We start from the raw sequence: 13,001 nt of genomic DNA, 5'->3' as shown, positions 1-13,001 counted from the left end.
ATAAATTGAGAAAGAAAAAAAAAAACCACAAAGTTCAATTTAATTCGCAGAAACCTACTTAGTCTGTTTTTGATCAATTTCCCAATTGCTCTTCTATTTTCATTAGCAGCCTTCACTCATTTTTTTGTACAAAACCGCAATAGGCAGTTAAAATTGAAACGTGGATCAAGGCATGAAGCCATCTCCCTCTACTCCACTTAAGTTTCTGCTCTCCCACGTTTTTCACATCTTTTTCTAGATTTTATTTTTCTTTTCTTTTTTGTAGTTTACCGCATTAACCCTTATAGGTGGTATTTCTTTCAATCTATTTTGTCTTTATTATGGACAATTTCGGGACTTCATAAAATTGGTGAAGCCTTTGACACCAAACACCACGCCTGGCTTTATAGTAGTAGAGATTTGAACATATCACATTCACTTAAAAAACCGTATTCCTTGTGATTCATATCTATCAAAGATTAAAAACTGCCAAACTATAGATTTACCTTTGAACCCGTCTATGTCATAGTTTCTAAGCAAGCAAGCAATAACAATATAGGATTATTCTTTTTGGGAATACATATACGGTGGTACGAGTTGCCATGATCACAGAATTTAGGGTTAAGGTCCATGCAAACTTCGGTTGTAAAAAATAGATCACGGAATTCTTGTACAATTAAAACACAAAAGAATATGGTAATATATTGAAAAATGACAATAATAATATAGATAAGAAAATAAATTGAAGTAAGGAAATAATATAATATATAGATTTTATATAGGAAAAACTTATCAAGTCGAGGCGTGCAAGTGCACTGTCATAAGAGAGGATTCGTACCACAACTCTTTAAGCTTCGTCGTGTAGCTAAGAAGTCACATTGAACCTTAACTACTTTTGCACTCAAAACACTGAAACAGTGTATACATACTTAAAATAGATATATGTATAAATGTAAGAGGACTTTATATTGATTTACTTTAATACTTTATTCAACGTTGTATGACTAATTAAAACTTACGTACATTTTCTAGTAGAAAACGATCGAAACGTCTTAATTTAGAGCCTGATTTGATGTTTATTCAATGTTGCACACGCGTCTTTGAATCTTTACGTTCAAACATGACTCTCATACAAAAAGAACCAGTACTTGTGAACCCATCCCGGGCTCTCCTCCATTTTCAATGGTGACAAGTAAAGCTTTAATGTGAAAGTTCAGCATTTTCAACCTGACGATTAACTTTTGATGTTAGAAAGAGCCAAATTACTGGGAAAGCTATAATGTGAAAGTAAGAAGTAATTAGTGTATTCCGACAAAACAAAGTGTATTTACGAGGACCTTGAATCTGTACACAATTAATTTCAATCCTCTATTAACATTACGCGGCCCAAGCCTTCGGTATATTCTCAAGTACATAATCACTAGAGCCATCCATCTTAATTCTTGAGCAAATGGATGGCTACACTCACTACTTACTCCTGTTTTTGGCCTCTTCATATTTTCACACCAGCAACCTATGTATCTGTTTGGGTGATGAACTCCCAAGCAGTGTGAACTCGTCATGCATAGATGAAGAAAGACGAGCACTCATTAGCTTTAAAGAGGATATCGTTGATCGATCCTTCTGGTAGCCTTTCGTCTTGGGTGGGCAACGACTGCTGTCAATGGAGTGGTATTTCATGCAACAACCGCACGGGTCAACTCAAATCTCTAGAAGTCCTTGATTTGTCTGCTATGGGACTTGAAGGTAGAATTCCGAAACTCATTGGAAACTTGTGCAAGCTAAAGACATTAAATCTTGCGGGAAATAATTTTGATGGGGGTTTTGAGGATTTGTTGAATGGTTTCTCATATTGCACAAGTAATTCAATAGAGTCAATAGATGTGTCTTTAAATAGGTTGGTGAGTGAATTGCCTACCTCCTTGGGAATGTTAAAAAGCCTTCAACATCTTCACCTCACCCTGAATTCTTTTTGGGGCTCTATTCCAGAATCTATTGGAAACTTGTCCTCTTTGGAAACACTAGATCTCTCTGCAAATCAAATGAACGGGTCGATACCTGAAAGTTTTGGACAACTCTCTAAACTAGTTCACCTAGATCTTTCTTTGAATTCGTGGGAAGGCATTTTAAGGGAAGCACATTTGATAAACCTAACAAGTTTAGAGTACGTGGCACTAGACACAGACCGACCCATGTCCCTCATTTTTAATGTAAGTCAAGAGTGGGTTCCTCCTTTCAAGCTACAAACAATTCAAATTAGAGACTGTCAAGTAGGTTCTTTTGGCGTATGGCTTCAATCCCAAACTGAACTAGAGTATGTCACCCTTCATAAGAATTTTGGATTTCATACCAAATGAATGGTTTTTGAAGATATCTTCCCGAGTTGAATATTTGGATTTATCTTACAACCAAATCCATGGAAAGCTTCCATTCCATCTGAAATTTCCAAAACTAGGAGCTATATATTTGAGTCATTATCAATTTGAGGGCTCACTTCCACTTTGGTCTACTAATGCCAGCCTCCTTGGTCTTGAAAGCAATTCATTTTCCGGGCCAATACCCTCGAACTTTGATCAATTGTTTCCCAACATGAGGGAGTTGTATCTATCCGATAATCAATTCAATGGTACTATTCCACCCTCTATTTGCAACATCCAAAGCTTATCAATCTTTTCAGCAAGAAGCAATCACTTATCTGGGGAGTTCCCTCGAGCTTGGAGTTTGTGGCCACAAATATTGATAGTAGATGTAGGGAACAACAGTCTTTCCGGTAATATCCCCACTTCTTTGGGTGTACCCAGATCTCTTCTTATGTTGATCATGAACCACAACAATTTTGTAGGGAACATTCCATCTTCCTTGAAAAATTGTTCTTTTATGAGGGTTGATCTTGGAGGCAACAGATTTACCAGAGAAATACCTTTATGGATCGGCAACATGACCGGTTTGTCCATGCTTCGATTGAGGTCCAACTTTCTAGCCGGACACATCCCCACCAGTTGTGCTATCTCACCGACCTGCATATCCTAGACCTTGGTGACAACAACTTTTCAGGGACTATTCCCAGGTGTTTGAATAACTTGACTTTCCTAACATTCCGTGACAGCCACCAAACGGATTACATATATACAGGAGAATCAACGAGGATGACACTGAAAGGAAGCGAACTCGACTATACAATCAGCAACTTGTACTTGGTGAAGAGCATTGATCTTTCATCAAATAATTTAGAAGGTGGAATTCCTGAACAAATAAGCAGCCTCGTTCGATTGGGAGCCCTAAACTTGTCGATGAATCAATTGAGTGGAAATATTTCCACCAAGATTGGAAACTTGCGTTGGTTGGAAACTCTTGATCTCTCACACAACCATCTTTCGGGACAGATTCCTCAAAGCTTGTCTTCTTTGACATTTTTGTCACACTTGAACTTGTCTTATAACAACCTGTCCGGAAGAATCCCTTCAGGCCCCCAACTCCAAACACAAGAGAATTCATCATATGTGGGGAATCCATCGCTCTGTGGATTTCCTCTTTCAACCAAGTGCGAGGGGTATGACACACCTACACAACAAACTTTGCTCGGAGGGGACGGTGAAGATGAAGATGACAACGGGAAGCTTGGTTTCTATATCAGCATGGTCCTTGGGTTTGTCATAAGCTTTTGGGGCGTTTGTGGCACTTTGCTTCTGAAGAAGTCATGGAGGTATGCTTATTTTCAATTCTTTGACAACATCAAAGACAAAATAGCACTGGCAATTGCATTGAAAGTCGCTCATTTTCAAAGAAGGTTTTGATTTAGAAAAGAAACAATAAAAGTTGTAATACAGTTTGCATGATGTATGTTCAATCTATCTTGTAATGTATAATGTATTGTAATGCAATGTATTTGTAGTCAATAAATCAAATCAGTACGATGTCAACTTGATATTTTAACTTTTATAAGTTGTTCCGTTAATATCTTTTCATACATACATGTTTCAAATTTCCAATAAGAAATTGCATGTTCGGATCAGAAGCCAAGAAATTTTTTCGAAGTGGTATGTTGAACTTCCCCGGAAATGGAAGAGAGACTCCTAGTGGTCCGAAAACCAGAACTGAAACAGATTGCAACTAGTTTGTATGTGATAAGTTGCTTGGATTGGTTTTGATCTTCGTCTTGCTTTCAAATACATGTACAGGTCGAAGATACTAAAATTGGTAGAAGAATGAGAAAGAAGATAGTGCTGAAGAAGTTGTTCGAATAAGACTGGAACCTTTTCATTGTATGGAATAGAAAAGAATGAAGAAAAGGAACTATGGTGGAAATGTGTCCCTGCTCATTTATACACATACGTAGATCTATTTTAGTGATGACAGAGACAAATAATAATTGGTGAGTGAATGAGGAAGAGAAAGAGACGCCAAATTGAGATGAGCAAGGGAGACATATTATATGCTATATATGTATACATTATCCAATTGAACAAGTCCCCTCAGCAAAATTCAAACTTATGGGCACTGATTACTGGAGTTATATGCAAGTGTCACTGTATCTGCAACACCCATTGCTAAATCAGAAGAGATAACAAATTACAAGGGAATGTGATCCTTTTAGTTTCCATCAAAATGTTTGGTATTCGATGCACTGCAAGTTGAAGTGAAAATAGAGTAAATAAAACTCAAAACAGACATTTGCGATGAATTTGCCTCTTCAAGCTGGGAACTCCATCAACCAAGCCATCCGTATCCAAGCTTTGTTGGGCCATATGAGCCGAACTATAGAAAATCGAAGGGACAATTAAATGTCCCAAATAAAGTAGTTGGGCTGTCAGGTACAAAACCGATTGTGATAAATTGGTTCGCTTAGGCCTCAAAGTTGTCTCAAACAACCCGTAGCCGAACAAAAATAAAAACAAAAACAAGTTAATTTTTGCTCACTGTGGTTCCACACTTCCACCGTTCCATTGATTTGCATCTAGCCGTTTACTGACAATCCAATATATTAGTAGAGCATAGTGTAGGCCTGGGCATTTTAGCCTGAAAACTCGGACCGGATTGATCTGGACCGTCAGGTCCGGGTCGGATTTTGAGAGAAAAAATAGACAAAAAAAATAAAGCCCGGATTGTTTGAATTTAAATGGGCCAGTCCCGGGCCCTGGTATCCACAATCCCAAAAGCCTGAAGATAAGCCCGATTCAATATACCCATTTGGAAATGGTTCTACGAGTCTTTGTCTTAAGACTCTTTCAGACTTTCAGTCAACATTTAACCCTTATCCGTCAACACTCAACACAACACCTGAACCCCGAGTCCTTGACCCTTTCTTAGTCAACACTCAACTTCAGGTTTTGATTTCCTTGGAGCGATCGGAACTTTAGAGGGGTTTCCATTTTCTAGTTTCCCTTTGAAGCTTGAACTCGCAGAGTCTGGGAAATTTATCTGCAGCCTTCTTCAGTTCTTCGATTTCCTTCGCAACAAGAACCCTTCGATTTTCCAGTTTCCCTTTGTAGCTCGAACCCACTCGAAACCCTCAATCAATTTCTACTTTTCTAGCTTTCCAGATTTCGAATTCGAACAAGTAAGCCTAATTTCTTCGATTCCTAGCAACAATCCCCTTCTGGCCTTCTCCGATCACTAACTCGAAACCCAATCTCCTTCAATTTTCCATTTTGAAACCCCAATCCTAAGGTGGAACCCGAAGCCTCTCTTCATCACTTTGGGTCTTTGGCAATGGAATCCGAAGCAGCTGCAGTTTGTGGGGACGAGATGGTGGTGGCTTCCAGCCAGTCTGAGGGCGGTGGTGGCTTCCAGCCAGTTTGAGGGTGGTGATGACTTTGATATGTTTGAAACTTTAATATGGTGGAACTTCAGTTTTTCAGTTGGTTGTATTTGAACTTTTGAAGTTGGAAACTTCAGTTCTTCAGTTCTTCATTCATATGGTTTGAATTTAAACTTTGAAACTTCATTTGATTGTACTTTGTAACTTGGAAGAAGCTATGGAGTTTGGATGTTGTTCTCTTCATTTTGTAGCTTAGTTTGTGATTTGTATGATGTTATTTTCTTCTTCTAAACCCAGAAAATCATAAACATGATGAAATTGTAAAGAAAATAAAGGTAAACAAAATTGAATTTTTGGACCCGAAAACCCGATAGGACCGGGCCGTTCATTTACGATCCAGGCCTTCATGGTAGGGCTGGCCTTGGTACATTTACTGGATTTTTTGGCATCAACCGCTACAGAACTGAAAGTCTTCGATTTCGCCAAATTCGTAGCCATAACTGTGCCGGACCTTTAGGTTACCGGAAGTTCGGTTTACCAATTTCAACAGTAAGTTTTGGCTGGTATTTAAAAAGTCTGATCATCAGAATTTGGAGGATTGCAGAGTAAAATTTGACGATGATCTAGCTCTAAAATATGTAAATTCTTTAATGTAGAAGTTCACGAGCCTGAGAACTATAGATCCCAAGGTTTATAAACATCAAATTTGTAAGCCAAGCGAAGGAGATGAGGATTGCAGTTTTGAGGAGGAGGAAGCAGAAACAGAAAGAAGGAAGAGACAAAGGTGGAAGAAGAGAGAAAAGAAGAAAAAACAGAGGAGCAAGAACAGAGTTGAGGATCCTAGAGAAGTGATGATCAAGAGAGAGTTAGTGAGAGTTGGTGAGAAAAGTTTAATGAGGTCTAGGAAAGAAGAGAGAGTTCTTTGACCGGATAAAGGTTCAAGAAGATCAAGAGTTTGTGGATGAAGAATAGAGAGAAGATAGTTGACCAAAAATAAAAAGGAGAGAAGAAAGAATTGGATTTAAATATTTACATGTATCTTTGAAGCTCTAAATACCAAAGCGTCAAGGAATATCACAAGTAAGTTTGTGGCATAGTGGGTAAGGCACATGCTTATACTCAAATTGGTGCAAGGTTTGAGTCTTGGGACTGCACTAAGGTGGATTATTTCATTTATTTTGGAATAATCAGTCAACTAGGCCAGTTCGATTTTAACCGAACCTCTTGTTTACGTGAACCGGTGTCAAGCCCGGTTGATCCACTCAGTTCGGTTGAGCGGAGCCGGTAAGTCCGGTTTCTGCTTCAACCCGTCCAGTTCGGCCTGTTTTCTGCCTGTTTCAGCAGGTTGGCAAAACAAGCCAGCCCTACTTCATGGTCTCTATAACTGGGAAAAAAAAAACGTTATTTGAGCCGAACCTCTTGTTTACGTGAACCGGTGTCAAGTCCGGTTGATCCACTCAGTTCGGTTGAGCGGAGCCGGTAAGTCCGGTTTCTGCTTGAACCGGTCCAGTTCAGCCTGTTTTCAGCCTGTTTCAGCAGGTTGGCAAAACAAGCTAGCCCTACTTCATGGTCTCTATAACTGGGAAAAAAAAACGTTATTTGAGGCCGACCAGAAAAAAAGTAGCTTGGTCCCGGGCCTAGCAAATTAACATGCGGTCTCGGCCCGTGCCTAGGCCTAGCATAATGTTTCATAAAAAAATAAAAAAAAACATAGATAGATGTTCTGAGATTCGTCAAGATACATTAATGTACATAAATGTTATGTAAACTAGTTTGATTCAGAGTTCACTACACCAATTTTTCAATCAGACAACACATATCAGACGACAGCAAACATTTTAACTGTCGTTTGAAATAATCAGACAACCGCAAAAAAATATATGTCGTCTGAATTTTCGAATCCAACGACAGTCATTACTTGGCTCTTGTGCAATTACTTTTCAGACAATGGTTGATATAATAGATGTTGTCTGAATGGATCAATTCAGACAACAGTTATTATTTCAATGTTGTCCAAGGTTTATTCAAACAATGGTTGATTTTTTATGTTGTCTGAATGGATCAATTCAGACAACAGTTATTATTTCAATGTTGTCCAAGGTTTATTCAGACAATGGTTGATTTTTGATGTTGTCTGATTGTTCAATCACACAACTGTTATTCATTGTCTGTTGTGCAATAACTTTTAAGTCAATACTTGCTAAAAGATATTGTCTGATTTGATTTCACACAACTGCTTTTATTCATCTGTTGTCACATTATCTTCAGACAATGCACCCTAAATGCTGTTGTCTGAAGTTAGATTCCCCCCCCCCCTCTTCCTAAAAAACTTTTGTTAAAATTTTTGCGGGAATCACAAAAACGCGGAGCGGTGAACTTAAAATTAAAACAGTTGAAGGTGGGAACAAAAATTTTAATTCCCACACTTGGATATATTTTCCCACACTTGCATTTACTCCCCAAACCCTAACCGAGCACAACTCATTTTCTCCCAACTCTCCTCTTCATCCTTCCCCGCCTCCGACCAGCACTTTTCTCTCTTCTCCTTCTCTCTCGCTTCCTTGTCCTTCCAAACCCTACTATCTCTCTCTCTCTCTCTCTCTCTCTCTCTCTCTCTCTCTCTCTCTCTCAGTTTCTAGTTCACCAACCTCGAGAAAATCGAGAGCTCCGCGGCTCCGATTCATTTCACAGAGACCGAGGGATTCGAGGTCGGGGATTTCCCGACGGTGAGTTTGAATTTGGAATTGGTGCGGAAGCTGGAGTCGGCGCTTGGGGTTTCGCTGGGAGGCTCGGTGACGGACATGGCGGTGGTGATAGCGACGACTTCAATTGAGTTGATATTTGGGTTTCTGGTGGTGCTGTGGCAGAGATCGTCTGATAAGACTAGTCGGGTGGTGAAGCAGCTGGCGGTGCCGCTTAAGGAGGAGGAAGATGAGTTTGAGGTTGCATCGGGCAAGACTAGGGTGACTATTTTCTCTGGGACTCAGACCGGCACCGCTGAAGGTTTTTGAATTTGTGGTGGTTTTGTTTCCGTTGAGAATGTTCCAGTGGGTTTTGTTATGGGGTGGTTTTGCTCATATGTTCAGTTTCTTAGTTTCTTTTTATCAGCTCTCATTTTTGGTGAAAGTAACTTAATGGGTAGTAATTTGGATGTGGGTGGCTGCTTTCCTCGTGATTAAAGATTGCTTCTGCTCAGCAAAGATCAAAACTTTTTATTTTATTTTTTGAATGGACAAAGATTAAAACTTTACCTTAATGGAGTTGGTGGGTGTTCTTTTGTACTAGTTGGTGCGGCAAAGTTTCGTTTTTGATAGATTCTGGGATACAATTGTTCCTTGTTTTTGTGTGGAAATGATATGTGAATTGTTCTGTATGGTTTTTCGATCATTGGGATACCTTTTTTGATTGAAATGGATCATATATTGAAATGGGTTGAAAAAGAAAGAAACTTGATGAATGAAAAGGGGTGTAGGTGCATAGATATGATCTCATTCCTTTGGTAGGTTCAGTTTACTTTTTTCCTTTATAAGAGTTCTGTGATGGGGATTTTGTTCACAACAGGGTTCTGATTCCTAGTTGAAACTGCTGATATAATTTTACACCCATTCTTGTAAACCTACAGAAGGAGCAATGACAACTTGTATACCAGCTGGAACTGGTAAACTGCATTTCAGAGTAAGGGACTTCAACGCACAAGGTTGTAGAAAGGCTTCTTGGGTCACATTTAGTGAGCTTTCATGGTACCTTATCACTGCCTTAGTCATGCAGCATTCCACATTTTTCTGAAATTAATTGTGCACATGTGGATCTGAATTCCATACTAAGCATTGTAATACAATTTGACATGAAATCATTCACCTACAATTTGGAAATATGTTTATTTGCTACATTTGAAGTGTCCAAATCATGGGCCATAAGCTAATTCTAGCTAAAAAAGAGCCAAGCCTGTAAGCCTCTGAATGACAATGTGTATAAGAGCCAAGTCTGTAAGCCTTTGAATCAAATGTGTAAAAGCCTTGTCTGAACACGTCATGCTTAGAATTACTGAAGCCGTACACACTATTGGTTGCGTCTTTCAACATGGTATCTGTATATGTGTGTGTGTGTAGGGTGGGGGATCTGGTTACTGTTTATCTCTGTCGTCTATTCTTATAACATGAAAGGAGAAACTAAGTTTGCCGATGGTCTGATCTTTTTATTTGTGCATGGCTTCTTATCTGGGCTTTCTCAGGTTTGGAGGGAGAAGAACGTTATAAAGCCAACACCAGGAAAGAGACGTTGTAACTATAGAAATGAGGACTATCACAGGCAAATCGGTCAGGGAATGTTCCAACAGATGACGGAACAGGTATATGCTTGAACAAACATTTCTTCCGTCACTATATGATTTAAAAAAATAAAAAGTTTGGAGAGAACGACCATATATTTAGCTGAATAAAGAAGTCGTTCTTCCATTCTTGGTAAAGAGTTTTCACAAGCATGCCCCTTCTTCTGCATGGAACAATTTATTTTGTGTGTGACTTACTTTTACCAATTATACTACTATATTAACCTTAATGAACACTCGTGAAGAGCTCTTTCAGGTCTGCGAACAATGTAACAATGTTAAATATGAAAGGGAGGGATATTTCATCACTGTTGATATTGAGAAAGGGATGCAAGATGGACAAGTAAGCTTTCATTCTTCATATTTTCTTCCAAGATTTGGAATTTGGTTATATCAGTAAACAAGGGGTACTTCTTCCTTGTGCATTTACAGAGAAAATCAAATCCTATGTTTCCATTTATTTAGTTTTGTTTCATGTGCATGTTGGTGATTTGATTCTGCCGATGCCTAATTTAAGACTTAAAAGTATCATTCCATATTTACTGAAATATATGCTTTTTTTTAGGTAGTAACTTTATTTGCTTAATCTTTGTTGCAGGAGGTGGTTTTCTATGAGGATGATGAACCCATAATTGATGGAGAACCTGGAGATTTAAAAGTCAGTGCTTTGACCTTACCACCTTGGTTTATATAATGCCATATTGAAGCATCTCAGATACCATTTTTTATGCGTAGAAGTTTTTATTGCACGCATATTGATGATACAATGCCAAATGCATTCACTCTCTCATGAACTCCAACATCATTTAAGTGTTTAATGGTAGTAGTGAGATTGCCTCTTTGATAGCAAAATGTGGGATTTTAGACAGCTTAACTTATCATTATGCTTTATTGTATAACCATCCACATCCAGGTCGTGTGGGGTTTCAAAGTTCTTGCAAATTCAGAGATGTAACTCCTCCCAATCTCCAATTAATGAGAGCTCAAAGCCCTTAAGAACCATCACTTCATCAAGTTTGCGAGATGGTTCCACTAAATTCTTCGATTTTACTGTTATTGGTAGTGGAGTTGCTAGCCTCCGCTATGCCCTGGAAGTGGCAAAACATGGATCTGTTGTTGTCATTACCAAGGCTGAGCCTCATGAAAGTAATACAAATTATGCTAAAGGTGGTGTTGGTGCTGTACTGTGCCCTTCGGATTCTGTGGAGAGTCATGTCCAGGACACCATTGTAGCAGGAGCTTATCTATGTGATGAGGAGACTGTCAGAGTATGTTATAGAACCAATTGTAAACAGGATTGGTGGATCTGGTATGGATCTCAGAAGCAAAGCAAGGGTAAATAACATTTCCGCAGTTTATCTTGGTTACTTTATTGTGGTTTGATTAATTGATTGAGTGAATAATATTTTTTTTGGGTGTGTGAAGACTCTGCCAGGACCTGTTAGGAGAGGCAACAATATCTTGGTGGGTTAAATTTATCCCCTGTTCTTAATAGAATAACTGGACAAGAATCCAGAAATAGTAAGAAAGTAATAGCTTGTTGTGGGTTAAATTTATCCCCTGTTCAAAATATAAGATCTACTTCTACTATATTGAGGCCGAGTAGCTATCTGATTATCTCTTGTGGTAATTGATATATGATTAGCTATATGATTGTGTTAATTGATATATGATTAGCTATATGATTGTCTGGGTTTACTACTTTACTATATGAGTGTCTCGTGTTAATTGATATGCCATCATTATAATAATAGTTATGTTAATTGAGTGTTAATTGATATGCCATCATTATAATAGTTGTGTTAATTGAGTGATTGTCTCTTGTGTATGAGTCAAGTACTCATTTTGAGCTGCAGGGGAGAGAGATCAAAATAGGAGATTTTTTTTTCTTTTGGTAAGCTGCACATTAGGAATTTGAGCTTTTCGATACATGCATAATGTATAATGTATAATGGCCTTTTGGCTGGGGGCAGTAGGGATCTTTTCGCGTCCTTGGCTCATTGTCTTTCGAAATATGCCAAAGGCCATCCCTTTCTCATTTTTAAATCAAAATCCCAAGTGTCCTAGATTTTGACTCTCTCTTCTGTCTCTATATATAAAGCCCTTCATTTTGTTGTTGTGAACTGTATTAGGTTCATTATTGATGAACTGAGTAGTATTATGAAGTCTTGGTTGGTGGTATCTAGGATTTTTATGAATCTCATGTTGTTTTAAGGCTCTCATGGACCTTGTTATGTTTTATGGCTCTCATGGACCTTGTTCTGTTTTGAGGCTCTCATACATTGCTCTGTATCATTGACTGAATATGTTGCTCTGTATCATTGAATTGCAGACAAGATTTGAAGGTACAAGATTTCAAGATTGTTGCTCTGTATCATTGCTCTTTATCATTGCTTTGTATATGTTGCAAATCTCAACAATATTCTCGCATTGTATGTCCAGGTACTGGATGCAAAGCCTCTTTTGAAGGAGGCCCTTCAAGCCGAGGGTAAACAAAAGGATGTACTTAAAGCTGCCAGTGCATTGTTTTCACATATTTGTGAGGTTTAGGCAAGGTTAATGTGCATCACATTTATGGACAAGTATTGTGGGGGTTAATGTTAGGATAAAATGACTTTGTTGGATATATGGATGAATGTATCGAATCTTTACATAAATAAATGTGTTTTGGGTTTTCATTTGGATCTCATATATGCAGAATGTAGGTCTTTTGAATGTCTCTTGGACCATTCTATTCCAGCTAAAAACTATTGTCCAATAATTGATCATCATAAAATGCCTAACAAAAACTGTTGTATGAGTCCTCTAACTATAATACTTTAAGGACTAAAAGAACGAGAAAGCCATTGTCCAGCAAAACAACAAACAATGGTTTTGTTTAGAAATCTATAGTATCAATAATAGATAGACAATGGGATTTGCAAGTACATATTGTCT

General features: G+C 38.3%; 1 protein-coding gene and 1 non-coding gene across 2 annotated transcripts; both read left to right on the top strand.

The window, feature by feature from the left end:
• The first annotated feature begins 3,125 nt into the window (after positions 1 to 3,125).
• On the top strand, positions 3,126 to 3,773 carry LOC112203237 (receptor-like protein EIX2). Its single transcript, XM_024344231.1, has one exon. The coding sequence runs from the start codon at positions 3,126 to 3,128 to the stop codon at positions 3,771 to 3,773; it is 648 nt and encodes a 215-aa protein (XP_024199999.1).
• Positions 3,774 to 10,028: 6,255 nt separating this feature from the next.
• Positions 10,029 to 10,722, top strand: LOC112166353. Its single transcript, XR_002923214.2, has 3 exons — positions 10,029 to 10,085; positions 10,321 to 10,407; positions 10,663 to 10,722. It is a non-coding gene; the product is annotated as an uncharacterized LOC112166353 (transcript).
• Positions 10,723 to 13,001: the final 2,279 nt, after the last annotated feature.

This window comes from Rosa chinensis, chromosome 5 (assembly GCF_002994745.2).
Source record: "Rosa chinensis cultivar Old Blush chromosome 5, RchiOBHm-V2, whole genome shotgun sequence".
Lineage (NCBI taxonomy): Eukaryota > Viridiplantae > Streptophyta > Magnoliopsida > Rosales > Rosaceae > Rosa > Rosa chinensis.
Note: the sequence above shows the minus strand (reverse complement) of the source record. Positions and strands in the feature narration are given on the sequence as shown.